Genomic DNA, 15,950 nt, shown 5'->3' on the forward strand with positions numbered 1-15,950 from the left:
GCACTGATCTCTGTGTGCCATCATAATTTCATTGCTCTGGTAAAACTAGTCAGGGGAATTCTGAAGCTCAAGGTAAGAGTTGGAGTCACTGACATACCTGAAATAACGGGAGTCTTTAAGTTGAAATCTATCCTGGAAGGCATGTGCCATTGAAGTATGAACTTTCTGTTAAATTGAGGTTTTTCCTGTTAATGGATGAGTAACTAATTTCTCCATCAAATAATGTCACTGCATAACTGTAGAAGCCACTAGCAGGTTTCCCTAGGAACCATGCCACTTGTGCTTTGGATGAATCTGTTGGAAGCAGAGGTCAGTGGTAGATTGTTTTGGTGCAGCACTACTGCTTTTTCTTCAGAAGCTGGAAGATGTCTTGTGATGCCTGTATTGTACATGTGGTTGTCTACTGCCACAGAGATCACAGAACCTTAGGGCCTATTGACTATATATTGTTGTTTGTCAAAGAACCTCTAAGCAGGCATGAAAATGAAATGTAAAACATGTAACTTTTTTGCAGGTTACGACATGTCCACCTTTATAAGGCGTTATAGTAGATACTTGAATGAAAAAGCATTTTCCTACCGACAAATGGCATTTGACTTTGCAAGAGTGAAGAAAGGGTAAGCAGACTTTACGTGTGTAAGCTAATAGGGTTACCTGACCCATGATAGTCTTGTTTGTGGCATTATGCTTCATTTTAATATCTCAGTAACTTAGTTCTTATGTTCTTTGTTTAGCTACAATGAAACACCGAAATGGTTGGGTTTCTTAAGTATTTGTAATGGGTTAAATTGCACAAGGAGGAGAGGATTGTAAGGCAAATACCGAAGACCAAAGTTAAGGTGCCTTCCAGAACCGGGAGCATTTAGTGTTAGGTGTTATATCTGCCTCTGATTAAGTTGTGCTACAGCAAGACTGTGTTAAGACTTGGAGAAGGAAATGCTCTGAAATGATGCTTCATAACTCTCCGGACCTTTTCTATAAGAGAGATGACCGATTACAAAGGAAAAGCTGAAGTGAACACCTGAAGTTCTTAGTAGGCAACACAGTGAACAGTTATAAACTGGACGGAATGTGGTTGCAAGCTGATGGTTTTATTTCCCACAAGGACTGTGTCTTTAAAAAAAAAAAAAGCTAATCCAGCCCAGAGGAGTGTGTTGGTATTTATTGGAACACTCTTTTGTCTCTGACCCCTCTAACTGGGACTTTAGGAGCTCTAGATTTTCTCTTGAAGCACAGACAACACAGCAAGTGGCTTGACACCCTCTGAAGGTGCAGCTTAATTGATTTCATACTAAAAATGTCCCTGCTAATCGTGAGTTGTGTATAGGATCATTCTGGCAGCTCCAGAGTATTCTGAGCTGTTAATGCAGGTATTGCTGCCAGGCTTCTCCTGCTTCTCAAATTGTGGTGTAACTGGATGCCATTCCCACAGTGAGGATCAAAGTAGGTACCTCCTGAAAAACCTATCTGGAATACAAATCATTAAGAAGTTTTTGACATGAAGACTAGTAACTAGTTGGATTGACGTTTCAGGCAGGCTTTGATCCAGCAGACTACTCTAGTGCTAACATCTTAATTTCCCTTTGTCACCTAATGCCTTCAAACACTTGGTGTTAAATAAACATAAGTTTGAGTTGCTGGGAATCATTCTATTCCTGTGCTATGTATTCCTGGAAAGGCTTTATGCTTGTTATTTCTGGTGCTGCGTCAGATTATAGAATCAAATAAGTAAAAATAGAGGTATGCATTCCCTGAGAGCTTGTGTGTGTATATGTATATATGCATGCTTATATCTGTCAGTGTCCAGAATGGGGCAATACATCATGGTAGTTGTGCAGGTTTGTGATATGTAGAGATAAAAATGGACATGTGTGAAGACTTCTGTAAGACTGTGAGTGGCAATTAAGGAATATTACACATTCATAACTGCCATGTGATTCCGTTGGAGTAATGGTTCAGGACAGGAAGGCAGGTCAAAGTCAGTGGAAGTGGTATGAAGGAGTAATGGAGTGAATTAGTATCCATGAATGCTAAGGAAGGAAGCTCTAAGCAAAGACTGCCCTGATTTAAATTGTCACTAAATTGGCATGCATATATAGTGGCACTTGATGGGGAGAAAGCAAAATTGTTTTTTTTCTCTTCGTTGACCACAGACATGTCATTAAAAAGTACTCTTAACAAGGAGTTGTCATTAGTTATTCGTAACAAACTTGATGTACAAAGACTATCAGTCTGCTAACTACTTCTGCAAGGGTATTTCTTGTTGAGTTGTTTAAACTCTTGGTGCTGTCTTTTCATAAAGAGATTAGTCTCTTGCATTCATCACTCTAACGCAAAGGCCTTCTTTGCCTGCTCTCAGGGAGGGTGGCTGGGTGAAGTGTTTTCTGTGCCAGCTCCTGTGAGGTTTTGGGAAACAGGATAATCAGACAGCACTCCAAATATTTGAAATGGGTTATAGCAGATTTAAGCTGAAGTTTAGACCACAAATGAGTTTGGGGAGAGGGGCAACTCCATGGCTTCTAACCTGTGTTCCCTCTTGCAGAGCTGATGGTGTAATGAGAACAATGGCTCCTGAAAAGCTGCTGAAGAGTATGCCAATATTGCAGGAACAGATTGATGCATTACTTGAATTTGATGTATGTATTGAAGCTGACCCAGCATTAACACTGGGCAGTGACTCATAAATGCTGCACTGTAATTAAAAAATTTCACCTTGTAGGTGATGCTTTACTCATCATCCCACGATGTGGGCAAAAGCCAAACAAACAAATCCCCTTTTCAGTATCCCACTGAGGTAAAGTGAGGTGAAGGATGGCCCTTTCCTATAAGTACAAAATGTGCAAATTCTACCTTTTTTTTTTGTATAGAGAAGGTAGGAGAACAGCAGAGGAAATGTGGGCTCTTGAAGAATGCTGACTTGAAGCTGGGAGTTTCTTCTGTATCTGTAAGGGGAAGAAATGGACGAAGCAAGGAGACTGAAGAATATATTTTGTCTCTTGGCAACCAACTTTTTTTTTTGTGGTAGAGAGAAAGCCATTACAGTAATCACATGTACATTGTTTGGCTTCCTCAAAACCCTCATCTGGTTTTCAGCTGTAAACTGGACTGGATAAGCTTTAATCCAGATTATTCGTAGAAATAAGTGTCTACAATATTATAACGTTATGAATATTGGTGAGATTATTTATGTGCCTTAAGAGGGTAAAAATAGGAGTCAGTTGTTATAGGAGGTAGAGTGTAATGTTGCAGAGGTATTTGAAGTTCTTTTGTTCTTGGTGGGCAGAAGGACCGACTCCCAGCTGACACCACTCCTACTATAGCTTTCAGAGGGAAAGCCTTAGAAATATCTATCTCACTAATATGTTTTCATTTATTTCACAATTCCAATGTTTCACAATGCCATTAAAGCTTGGGAATTGTGATAACAGCATCGGAAGAGGAGATACTTTTTTTTTTTTAATCAAACAAAGATCTTTTAATAAATAAGCACTTATTTACTGCCCAAGCTCATGTCAGAACTAGAAGGGTCTTGACATAACCGGATGAAGTTCAATAAAAGCAAGTGTAGAGTCTTGCACCTGGGAAGGAACAACCGTTTGTATCAGTACAGGCTGGGGGATGGCCTGCTGGAGAAGAGCTCAGTGGAGAAGGACCTGGGGGTCCTGGTTGACAGGTTGGCCATGAGCCAGCACTGTGCCTTGGTGACTAAGAGAGCCAATGGGATCCTGGGGTGCATCAGGAGGAGTGTCGCCAGCAGGTCAAAGGAGGTGATCTTCCCCCTCTACTCTGCCCTGGTCAGGCCCCACGTGGAGTATTGTGTCCAGTTCTGGGCTCCTTGGTATAAAAAGGACAGGGATCTCCTGGAGAGAGTCCAAAGAAGGGCTATGAAGATGATTAAGGGCCTGGAGCATCTACCCTATGAAGAAAGGCTGAGTAAGTTGGGACTGTTCAGCCTTGAGAAGAGAAGACTAAGGGGGGACCTAATTAAAGTCTATAATTATCTTAAGCAGGGGATGCAGGGGGAATCAGCCAGCCCCTTTTCAGTGGTCTGTGGGGACAGGACAAGGGGCAATGGCTGCAAGTTGGAGCACAGGAAGTTCCGCACCAACATGTGGAAGAACTTTTTCACGGTGAGGGTGACAGAGCCCTGGGACAGGCTGCCCAGGGGTGTGGTGGAGTCTCCATCTCTGGAGATATTCAAGACCTGTCTGGACACCTATCTGTGCAATATGTCCTAGGGAGGCTGCTTTGACAGGGGGGTTGGACCCGATGATCTCTCGAGGTCCCTTCCAACCCCTACAATTCTATGATTCTATGATAATTAACCCAACTGTATTATATAGTAAACTACTGAGGTTTTATTCAGCTCTGAGCTGACAACTTTTGTCCAGTTTCCTTAAAGCTTTGTTAATACCATCTCTGCTTTCTACCTCTGATAGGTGAAGGACTAAGCTGTTTACTGTTGATGGAGATACTTTTATTCTGTAGTGTGTTGTTTTGAAGTGGTGAAGAACAATCCTTGATCTGCTAGCCGAAACCTTTGTTTGGTTTCTTTGTGTGAAAGCTTGTTGTCAGTGCCTGCTTCTGTAACAGCGTCAGATACCTGGTGCAAGCTAGAACTTCTGATTGCATTCAGTAAATCTCCTGTAAATAATGTGTTATTTTATTTGTAGGTTCATCCAAATGAACTGACAAATGGAGTCATAAATGCTGCATTCATGCTTCTATTTAAAGATCTTATCAAACTTTTTGCTTGCTACAATGATGGGGTTATTAACTTACTAGGTAAGTGACCTGGTGCCTGTATCTTGCATACCACAAACAAATGAAAAATGAAATTAAATATTCTTGAAACTTGAGTTGCCTGAAAACTAGAGTTACTGATGAATACAGACCTAATGTAAGATATCTTAACTGACACTTACCAAATTATTTCCCTAGAGAAATTTTTTGAAATGAAAAAGGGACAATGTAAAGATGCTCTTGAAATCTACAAACGATTTCTCACTCGAATGACCAGAGTATCAGAGTTTCTTAAAGTTGCAGAGGTAAGTGACTTTCAGTCTTTGGGAGTCTGGCACTTAAGTATTTAATGATTTTTTTTTTTTTAGCACTGATATAGGGTATTAATTTCACTTGCTAAGCATCTGACTCAATATGTATAAATGAGGCAGTGTAGAAATTCCTGGATCTGCTTGTTCAGCTGCTCTTGAACTAGTTGAGACCTGCTTAAGACTTCCTCATGTCTCTACTGTGCAGCCAGACTCAACTTCCCCGCTAATATATTAATATTTCTTGGAAATGCTGTAATAAATGGATGCTTCTAGGACAGGATTGAATGTTGGCAGAAGATAGAGCAATTGGGTATAAAAGAATGATTTTCAAAGTCTGCTTTGTAAGTCTTTGCAGCCAACTCCAAGTTAACTGAGATGCGAGATTTTCCTGGTTTTGAACCTGGTTATCATCGTCTTATGTGGATAATATAAATATTACATGGTTAATTAACTCTTTTGCTGGGCTTTCATTTGTGGTAGTTGGCTCCTTGGCACAAGATACACGTTTTCCATGTTTCATGCTTCATTATAATGGACAGTGTAATGAGCTGAATGAAGTCTGTTTCTTGGCCAATTTACTTGACTATTTATAAAGGAGCCTGCTAGAGACTCACGAGTGGCATGTAATGTCTGATATGAATGGTGGGCTGGAGGCAGTAGGGTACTTCAGAAACCTATGGGTCAGCTTTGCAGGGCAGAGATTACAGTGATTATGTGCAGTACATCTTGTTCTGCAAAAGCTAAACCATCAGGTACTTTGAAGAGTCATAGTGAGGCAGCGGGACTACTAGTAGAAGATTACAGACTTAGACCTCATCTTCCTGTATTTGAAGTGCTAGGAGAGATTGGCAGAGCAGCATAGTGACCTGAGCTTTAGCTTTGTTTTTTTTAAAGTGGTATCTTACAGGATTTGTTCAATGGTTGATTTTCAGATATCAGGATAGACAAGTATCTGGATAGTATGTGTTCAGCAGTTGACTAATATTGTCTTTTGAGACAACAGTGTGTGACCAAAAAGCCAAATTTTGGTCAAAACTAGTGACTGCTGCAGTAGAAAAACACACTTACCTTTGCCTCTTTTATATCTGCAGCAAGTTGGAATTGACAAAGGCGATATCCCTGATCTTACACAGGTAAGCTGCTCCTTTTGGATCTCTGCAATAACTAAAAGTTCTGTGACTAGGAAGCATGCCAGGAATGTAAATGTCTAGTAGGAAGTCATACCACCTAACGTTTTAAAGCCCTCACAACTTGCAATCAAGAATGACCCAAAGCTGTTTTTGAAGATGGATGCAAATGAAATACTGTCTTTCACAATGGCTTCCAACCTGTAGTTGAAATTTAGACTGTTTTGCTCTGCTTGGTAAAAGACATTTTCTCAGCTCTCAGAGAAACTTAGTTTTTGATGACACACTGCACAGAGATTTTAGTAGTGATTGGCTTCACAGTGTCTCCCTGACACAGTCTTGATCCAGAGGTGATATTCAGAATAGCACAACTGTCTTGATAGTCCAAGTGCTGCAAGTACAAGTTCTTGGTACAATGAACTTGAAGTTCAAATGTGGAAGTCATTATTTGGTTACTGAACTTCTCTGTCAGTATGCGCCAAACCTTTTAATATCAAAATTCACTTGTGTTGTATCTTCTTAAATTCTATTGTGCTGGTCCATTTTCAGTATTGCTTGTAAATTGGCTTGGGTGCCTGGCTTTGTGTTCAGTGTGAAAAGGATATGTACTTGGATCAATGCTGAATAGCTCAATCATGGCAGTTTTAATGCCAGTAACATTGGAACAGAAGAGCAGGCCAAACTCTTTAGCAGTTGTAAATCCTAAGTGTTCATAACCTATGATTGTGTAGTTCTTGAAAGCATCTTGAAAGCCTAGTGTAAGTCAGCATTAGAATGGTGGTTCTCTTGGTTAGAAAAGTCAGTTAAAAATGCTGAGAGCGAGACATGATATGGAGAGTACTAATCTTCGTGGGTTTCAGCTGCTACAGGACTATGAAGTCTGGCTGCTCTCTCAGCAGAGAAAAGCTTAGGCTGCTAGCAGCATATTTAACAGCAAACCCAATTCTGAAATAGCTGAAAGAGTATTCACCTAACTCTACCTCAGGGGCTCTTTTTAACAAGTTCCAGTGTCACGAACTAAGTCCTTGAACTAGAAGAATTCGCCTTCAGCTCAGTTAATGAAATATGCTTTGTAAATTCCTGTGGCACTTCTATCTGCTGCTGCTTGTGTTGCGTCAGCCTGCCAGAAAGGGACTGTGCAAGCCCTGTTCTGCGTCATCACTTGGTGTCACACTTGCTGAATGTCACATTAGCTACTGCTACTGGAGGGTCCCTTTCCCCTCATGAATCAACACGTCAAAATAGAATGGAATAGTTCAGTTGGAAGGAACCCACAAGAATCATCTGGTCCTACTGCCTGACCACTTCAGTGGTATTTTCAAATAGTCCCCTGTAGCTGTGTGCTCCACAAGGCTGCTTGGACTCTCTTGCCAAGGCTAATCTGCAACATGCTGTAGATAGTGTGTAAGACCTAGACAGTGTATAAAGTGGAACAATAAAACTTAGTTTCAGCTAATATCTAATATATAATTGGATATAACATCAGTAGTATACTTAAATTGCTAAAGTGAGCCCTGGCATGATTCTACAGCCCCAGTAATATTCTACAAGAAACTGTTTGCGTTGACATGTGGTGTGTATAAATCCAAAGAACCAATGTAAATCCAAAAAAAGTGGTCACAGTGCTGAAATACAAGTTGATAGCTGTCATCTTTAGGCTTTCTAGTTTGGCTGCAAGGTTTTGGACACTGGAGAGGCATTTTGGCAGCTAAAAAGCTGGCTTATTTTTATTTATTAGCAATTCTGAGTGTGGCAGTTTTGCCCCATGTAGCTAGTGGGGAGCTTGTATCTAAGGTTCCACCATGGGGCTGGCTGATTAATCTAATGTTGAAACAGTATCTAGAAGAAGGTAAGCAATGTTCCGTGTTGCTTTATCTTGAAAATTAAATATTGTTTGGTATCCAAATTTTTGCACCTTGGTAGAATTTTTCTGGAGATTCCTCTGAATTCTGTTTGATAGAAGAGTTTCGCGTTACCTTGTTGGCTTTTAAGAAACCTATGAATAATATGTTGGAAAGTTATTTAAAGTATGTGGATGTAAGAGGAAATAATGGATTTTTGGTGGGTTTTTTTTTTAAAAAACATAGCTTTCTCCTTACATGTATAAGTAGACAAAACTTGTATCTTATGCTATAGCTGTTTTGAATACATAGGAGTCTGAATTTACTTTTTTTTTCTCCAAATGAGCCTTTTCTCATCTTGCTGCTGGAGATTTCTTGTAAACAAGTCACTTGTATTTAACTGAATTCTCTTGTGCTCAAATTATTTTCAAATGAGTAAATACGCCTATAAAATAGCAGCAGCACTTAAGATGTTTCTGCATTGCGTGTGAGACATATTTAAACTTCACTTAAGGACTTTTTTGAGCATTTTAAATTTCTGCATGTGTTTAGTTACCTTATTGCTGTGCTTTAATGCCAAAACTAATATGCAGGCGCTGTACTCTAAGTACACGTAGCTGTGCATTGGTACTAGCACGTACTAAGCATCCCTGCAGCATCTGATGTAGCCAGCCAGCTGCTTTTTGGCTCACTGTACCTGTGAGCAGTGAAGAGGCTGTTTTCAGGCACTGGAAACTGTGTTTTTTTTTTTTTTTTTAAATGCATATGTTTACACTGAAATTAAAGACATTATTTATGAAAAACACTGTAGGTATTGCTGTCAGGAATTGTGGTTGATCTGAAAGAGACTGATAAAGACAATTCCCCATTTAAAGACTGTACCACTGATGAACCGGTAACCCTGAAGAAACACTTGACTCTTACATGCTACTGTATCTCTCAAGGGTTTCCTCCTTGCTTGTTGATCTTGTGGGACTTTTCTTACCTGGATGCTGTTTTTATATTGGAGTAGCTAAGCACAGTCCTTTGTGTTCAGGACTGCTTTTCCTGTCTACCCTTGTTAACAGCAAGTGCATGCCTGGGTGTGTTGCCTGACCATAAAAAACGTTGCTTAAAGTAAACCCCAAGCTCAAGAAGGCTTGGTCAGGCTCAGTTCTTTTAGATGTCTGGTGCAGTAAACCTTCCCAATTTTGAGTTAGCTGCTGGGCTCAGTAGCCTGTACCTGGCTGTTATTTTGATAAGATCCAGCTATGTTTTATGGTGTTGGGAGTCTTGAGTGAGAGAGAACTGCTTTTCAGGGTGTTGGAAAGGACTTCTAGTTTGGTTTTTTTAGGCTGCACATATCTAAGCCTCTAGTCATGTGAGAGGTGTTGGAGGTCTGACTAAAAGCAAAACTGAAGGGGGGGCCTTGAACTCTTAAAATTAACACTGTGGTTACTGGTGCTGTTGTCAATGCTTAACACTGACTCAAAGCATGATCAGTGGCCCATCCTGGATTTAGACCTCAGGCGATGTTCACTAGAGATACATGTTTCCTTTCTGCGAATGTGGACACAGTATTATCTCTTAAAAGCTGTCTTTGCCTGAATACTTCTAGCATGGAAATCCGCTATTTTCAGTGGTGTAAATGAAATAACAGCATGAGCATGCACATAGTGGACTTCAGGGAAGTTTGGACTGGTTTTCAAAGCACCCTTAGGTCAGTTGAAAGTACTTAGAAGGGTATCTTTTTCTTTGCTTTCCAGGCTCCTAGCAGTCTCATGGAGACCCTTGAGCAGCATCTAAACTCACTGGAAGGAAAAAAACCTGGCAACAAGTAGGTATATATGGTGTACTATGTATCAAGGCAAAACAGTAACAATCTGAGACTAGCTAATACTTAGGTTTGCCTCCCCCAATCTCCTCTTGCCACATAGCTGGAAAATTAGCTTGGTCAGACTAGGCTTTTCCTTTCCCTTTATAAAGTCATCAGAATGGCTTTTTTTTTTTTCCTTACTGGAGGGTGGGTGGAAATGACATACTAAACAACTAGACACTTTCCAAAGTTGAGTAAAAGTAACTACAAAAAAATCCTGGAAAGAACTGTTTTTCCCTGATACTAAGGCTTTTATCAAAATTGATTTGTTTTCTAATGACTTTGCACCTTCTTACTAGATACTTGTGTTGGCTAAGTCTAGGAAGGATTAAGCTAAACCTGTGTTTTCTCTTTTACTGTTGCTTTCCTTGCAATTTAGCGAAGGGTAAGTACCTAAATGTGCATGTCACTTGCATGCAGACACAGTTAGGTGTGTGTTGTTGGTTTTTTTTTTAGGATGGCTTTAAATTACAGCTAAACTGTTACTTGCTTTTGTGTATGGCCACTAAGTTATTTTTAGTTATTTCTGTCTTAGATCCAGATTTTCTAATCAGTTCTTCAGCTCCTAGGACTTACCCAATTCAAGTAACATAGGATGGGTGGATGCTAGTTCAATACTGGTTCAGTTTTGACTTCAACTCTTCCTTTGATGTCTTAGATCAAAGTAGGTCTAAAAATATGTAGCAGTATTTTCATACCACACAATACTGACGTACACTTTAACTTACAATTAAGGCTCTGTTATTTAGTGCTAGTCTGACTTTCTTGAAAGTGGAAGAACTTTCAGCTTGGACTTTCCAACTACCTGTTTCCATACTTTTAAATATAATTTTTTAAATGTAGCTCTGACTTTCTATGAAACAGAGGTAGACTTTAAAAACTTGCTGACACATCCTCAGAAGACTTATGTTAGATAACTGCTTCCTTATTGGTCTTATTCTGCTGCTGTTGCATGATTTTATAATATGGTGATGTCCTGCCCCAGTAACTCTTTCCTACTGGTTCCTGTAGGTCCTAACACAAGATGCATGCATGCATCTCTGCCTTTCGTCCTTTTAGTAGAGCCTCTTTAAAAGGCAGAATAATGCTGTGATACCAATAAGCATAAAAGATTGATTTAAGCTTCGCAATAACATTTTGTGTTTGCATCAAAGTGTGAGAATGGGGAGGGCACAAAATTGTAGAGACCTTCAGAGAGCTGTCATGCTTAGCTTTTGGTCTTTGTGTGACTTTTGATGGCCAGAAACAATACTTTACAAAAGCATACTTAACTGGGACCTTCCCCCCTTTTTTTTTCCTTAGATCTGGGGCTCCTTCTCCTCTGAGCAAGGTAAATACTGTCACATGCTGTTTTAGTGAATTCTCATTCTGGCAGTGTGCTTTAAGCATCTTGAGGGTGTAGGATTTAAACTTTCTCTTGTCTCCTAACTTGCTTTTTAGACTTTGCCACCAAATCACTAAGTGACAAAGTTGCATCTTTTAATGGCCTTGTAAATAATGGCCCCTTAAAAGCATTTTGTTCATCTGAAGGGCCGCAATACTTACACCAGTGATGGTCACGCTCTATGAAAATATAAGATCCCCATAGCTTTGTCTCACTTTTTTTTTTTAAATCTTCATTTCATTGAGAAACTTAAGCTGCAGCATTTTAGGAGGAAGTGATGATTCCTTTAAAACTCTATTTCTATGAAAAGCCAAGAAGAAAACTTTCATCTGATACACTCAATTTCAGAACTGACCTTTTATTAGTGAGACTACTCACTGTAATTTAAAGCAAGAGTTGTGGTGAAAATGTCTTAGTTCGGGTGTCAAACTAATAAGCTTTATGATGTTGGTAATTGCAGTTCCTTTTATCCCTGAAGTCTTGTCAGGTACTGTAGTTCTGTGTCTAATAGCAGGTGTTGTGCAGGAAAAACTCAATGAAACTTCTGAGTCTGAAAGAGACAGTTCAATGGTTGATCCTAGTGAAAGCTCTTAAATTTCTTTTCAAAAAACCCTTTAAAAAACCAAAACAAAACACAGAAAGCACCAAACTCTTTGCTCAGTACTGTAGCATTTAGTGAAAACTACATGATGGCTTGGTGCTCTTATAACTTTAAGTAACCCCCTCTTCCCTGATTTACCTGAAGGATTTGACCCACTGTAGTTTCAAACCTTTGTAAAACCATACAACTGCTGCTAGAGTTGTGATGATGGGACACTAGCAGCAGAACTCAGAAGAGAATTGCTTCAGATTTGCTATTTGTTTTCTTTCTTGGAAGTGGCTGGAATGGCAAACTGTACTAAGCATAGGACTTGTTTTCGTTTGTCAGGAAAAAGATCTCTTTAGCATGTGAGATGCTGTAATAAGCTTGTAGTATCTTTTGGAATTAAATTGGCAGTCTTTAAAGTAACTTGAGTCCTCACATGCACAGAAGAGTTGCAATATACTCTCCTGGGTGTCTGTCCTTGCCATACGTGACGTGTTTTTGAGGAGCTAATGAAGCAGAATCATAGGCTGAGGTGTCTTTTCTGTCTTCCCAAGGACTTAACCATTTTCACTGTTGGTGGTTCTTTAAACTTCCTTCAGTCTGAAGGTTTGCATACATACTTAGTTTCTAACCATTTCTCTTCTCTCACTATTTCTATGTCTAGAGTACTAAGGTTCTGTTGTGGATGAACAGACACCTCATTCCATTGACAAATTGAAGGGTCTGACATGTAGACTCAAACTCATGGGATTACAAAATTATTGTAAACTCAAATACTTACCTAGTTCCACACCCCACCCCACCCCCCTCCACGAACAGGGACACCCTCTACTATACCAGGTTTTCTGAAGTCCTATGCAACATGGGCTTGAGTGCTTCCAGGGATGAGGCCCCCACAAAAATACTTGTTCCTCCCATCTTCAGGTTGGTCTTAAAACTGGGAGTAGGAAGTTTGCTAGGGAGCTAACTATTTTATTGGAACTTGCTGAATATTCTTTGCCACATAGGGAACTGTTAGTCACCCTAATCAGGATTTTAAAAGGCAGGTAAGGCACTCCTAGATCATGAGTTAGTTGCCTAGACATTGAGCAAGTCTGGAACCCAAGGGACTAAAGCCCCTACTAGGCTTGCTACTGGTTAGCTGTGTGTATTCAGAGTACCCACAATAGGCATTTCCTGGAGACAGCATTGCTATGTGGAGTCACCTTGGAGTTTTTCAATTCAGCCATCCTCTGAAAACTTAGCCCAATCTTCCTTAAATTCTGTCAAAGTGGGGAGCAGCTTGCAATAAGAAGGCGTGATGTCGGTGTTGGATTTTTAAAGTACGTGAATCTTTGCACAAACTTGTTGTGGAGAGATGCTGGTATATTGAATGCATGTTTAAAATATTTCTCTAGTCTTCCCCAGCGACAACAGTTACATCTCCTAGTTCTACTCCAGCAAAAACTATTGATACATCTCCTCCAGTTGATCTTTTTGCAACTTCATCTACAGCTGCTCCAGTCAGGTAAGTTAAAAAGCGTATTTGAGTTACTGAGTTTGATGTAGGTGCCAATGTCACATTTGTAACAGGAGCCTTGCCCGCAAGATTTTGTTTACTTTACAGTTAGTGTACATCAGTATCAAATGGTCTATGTTATTCTGCCAATATTGATCACAATTGAGCTCTGACAAAACAATAAAATAAAATACTGTAGTTGCTCTGATTTGCTTTCACTGTAGGAATGATGTTGTACCATTCCCAAATTAAACTTCTAATTTAATAGACTGAAATGACGTGCAAATAGAAAATATTTTGTTTCTGAACTTCCTTTTTCCTCGCTGTTCGAATTAGTTAATGAAGCACAAAAATAATGAACTTAAAATAAAATCTGAACACTTGATTAATGAGAAATTCTGAGTCTTAAAGTCTGTAATGAGCAGAAATGAAAGAACTCTAGACTTGTAAAGACTCTAGGCTTGAACCAGAAGTTTGCAGTTGTGACTAACTTCAATGAAGCACTTCATTTGACATTTAACTGAAGTTTCTATTGTGTATTATTTAAATGATCAAAATGAATGAGACCTTGTTTCTAAGCAAATTGCTTAAGCCCTCAAAGTTTTACCATCTCTGTTCTATCTAAATCCTGTGTATTGCCTGGAAATGTAGGTTTCTTGCTTTCTGACATTGCACAATGAAGTATTGCAGTGGAACGGAGCTGTTTTCAATCACAACATTTGTTTGCTCTGCTCTTAGGAACCACCTGGGATCTTGGTTTGAGGTTTTGGTGTGGGCTTTTTTAGGATTATCAAAATTTAGTGATACCTTATAGGTATGTTTAGTGTTGTTATCAAGAAATGGAAGTAAGTTAAGGTCCCATCCTAAAGTGTATTCTTAGCACTTCCTGTAGTACAGGTGTTTCTGGCCACTGCTCTGATCCTCAGGCCCGAGAAGATTTGTTTATCTCTGGTTCCATCAGTCATTCAAACTAAGGAAAATTCCTACAATCCAGTATTTTTTCTTTCTTTCTTTTCTTTTTTTTGCATTTGAAAGAAATGGAGAAATTACTCCTGTATTTAATGTCTGTCTCTTTTTGGCAGCGCTTCCAAACCATCCAGTGATCTCCTGGATCTTCAGCCAGACTTCACTGCTACGGGGCAGGCAGCTCCATCAGCCCCTGCTGGAGCAACATCATGGGGAGGTAGAGAAACCTCACTGTCAGCATCTCTTCTTCCAGTCTCCATCTTCTTGCCTGGCTGAACTGAAACCTGGCCCGTTCTTTGCTAGCACAGGATGTTCCCAGCTTGCTCCTGGGCTTCTGCTGACCTGACAGTCGGGCATCCCTTTGCAACACAAGGCTACTCCTTTTCCTAAGGATATTGATAATAGTATAAGCTGCTTATAGGGGCCTGACTGCAAAGCTGGCGAGAGCCAGGATTATATGACTAAAAGTGAGCAAGAAGGGGATGGCTGAAGGTGAACAGGTAGGGTAGGTGCTTTAAAACAGAAGAACTAGAACTGCTTGTGTGCTTATTGGCAAGGTGAGGGCAGAAATCAGCTCTTCTGTTCATAAAACCAAGCCCACATATCAGCAGGAGAAGGATCAAAAATGCATCTAAAGCCAGTGGTGGCATACTAGTTCTGCTGCAAGTATGATTACTTCTGACAAGCTTTAACATATTGTATTCAAATCTTCCTTGACTCCTTATTATAATACAAAAATAGAAGTTGAGGGCTAACTGCTTTTCAGTAGGAATACTGAAGCAGCTCCCTGAAATTTGAGCCTTGTGAGGAACAGAGCCTGTTCTTCCAGGCAGCACTAGCAGCTGGTGATCTGAAGAGAACAGCAGTAAATGTAGGCAATGTTCACTCATGTCCTGTGAAGAATGAGGAATTAGGCCAGTAAATGTGATTTAACTTACATAGTTGTAAACCCACTGTGGTGTAATCTTAAGAGTTCTTTGCTTGTGTGGCAGTTTAATGAACTCATCAGCCCTCTCACGGCAGGAATGCTACACTGAGTTATGCTGTCTCTGCTGTGAATGCTAATACTGGGTACTAGTGGCCTCTGCATTCCCTATTTCTGCTCTTAGCTTTAGTTCATTTAAGATGACGTTGTATCTCAGCCACTTCGTTATGAGAGGATAGCTACAGCTGTCATGTAGACCATGTTTTGGATATTCCCATTTAATCTGTTGAGTTGACTTTTTTTCCTCTTGAAGTGTCAGTTTTATTAACTGAAAAGTAATCTTACTCAGAAAACAAGACCAGAGTGTCATCTATTCTAGGATGCCTGGGACTAATTATTCTGCAATTTTTTGATTGCATCCTATTTGTCCTGCTCTGTCATTGCCAAGTGCTGGAACAAAAGCTTTTGAGATGATCAAAAGAGCTCGGGCCTTTTAGCTAACTTTTTTAAGCAGTTTCTCATTTATGCAGAGTAAATAGCTGCTGTTATTTTCACATACTGATTCTCATTCAATTGAATGCTGATTTTTAATATTTTTTTTTTGGTGTGGGGTGGTTGGGGTATTTTTTTCTTTGGTTTTTTTTTGATAAAGTAGCTGTAGTTTGGATCTTAGGTGATTTTAGAAGAGGTGTTGTACATGTATTCTTCTGAATT

At 39.8% G+C, this 15,950-nt stretch overlaps 1 protein-coding gene across 25 annotated transcripts in view; it reads left to right on the forward strand.

Annotated features, from left to right (window-relative positions):
* Positions 1–15,950, forward strand: part of SNAP91 (synaptosome associated protein 91) — a gene marked incomplete at both ends in the record, with an annotated part of 68,510 nt that overhangs the window by 26,870 nt on the left and 25,690 nt on the right. For 18 of the 25 annotated variants that reach the window (XM_084261605.1, XM_084261587.1, XM_084261594.1 and 15 more), the window contains 9 exons: positions 515–617; positions 2,543–2,636; positions 4,674–4,785; positions 4,942–5,048; positions 6,146–6,187; positions 9,768–9,838; positions 11,180–11,207; positions 13,245–13,354; positions 14,428–14,528. In XM_084261605.1, the coding sequence (XP_084117731.1) occupies positions 515–617; positions 2,543–2,636; positions 4,674–4,785; positions 4,942–5,048; positions 6,146–6,187; positions 9,768–9,838; positions 11,180–11,207; positions 13,245–13,354; positions 14,428–14,528 (768 nt within the window). The remainder of the gene's footprint in view (positions 1–514; positions 618–2,542; positions 2,637–4,673; positions 4,786–4,941; positions 5,049–6,145; positions 6,188–9,767; positions 9,839–11,179; positions 11,208–13,244; positions 13,355–14,427; positions 14,529–15,950) is intronic. The other 7 variants (XM_084261606.1, XM_084261584.1, XM_084261588.1 and 4 more) reach the window with 1 other exon arrangement.

Source organism: Gallinula chloropus (assembly GCF_964237585.1).
Source record: "Gallinula chloropus genome assembly, chromosome: 3".
Classification (NCBI taxonomy): domain Eukaryota; kingdom Metazoa; phylum Chordata; class Aves; order Gruiformes; family Rallidae; genus Gallinula; species Gallinula chloropus.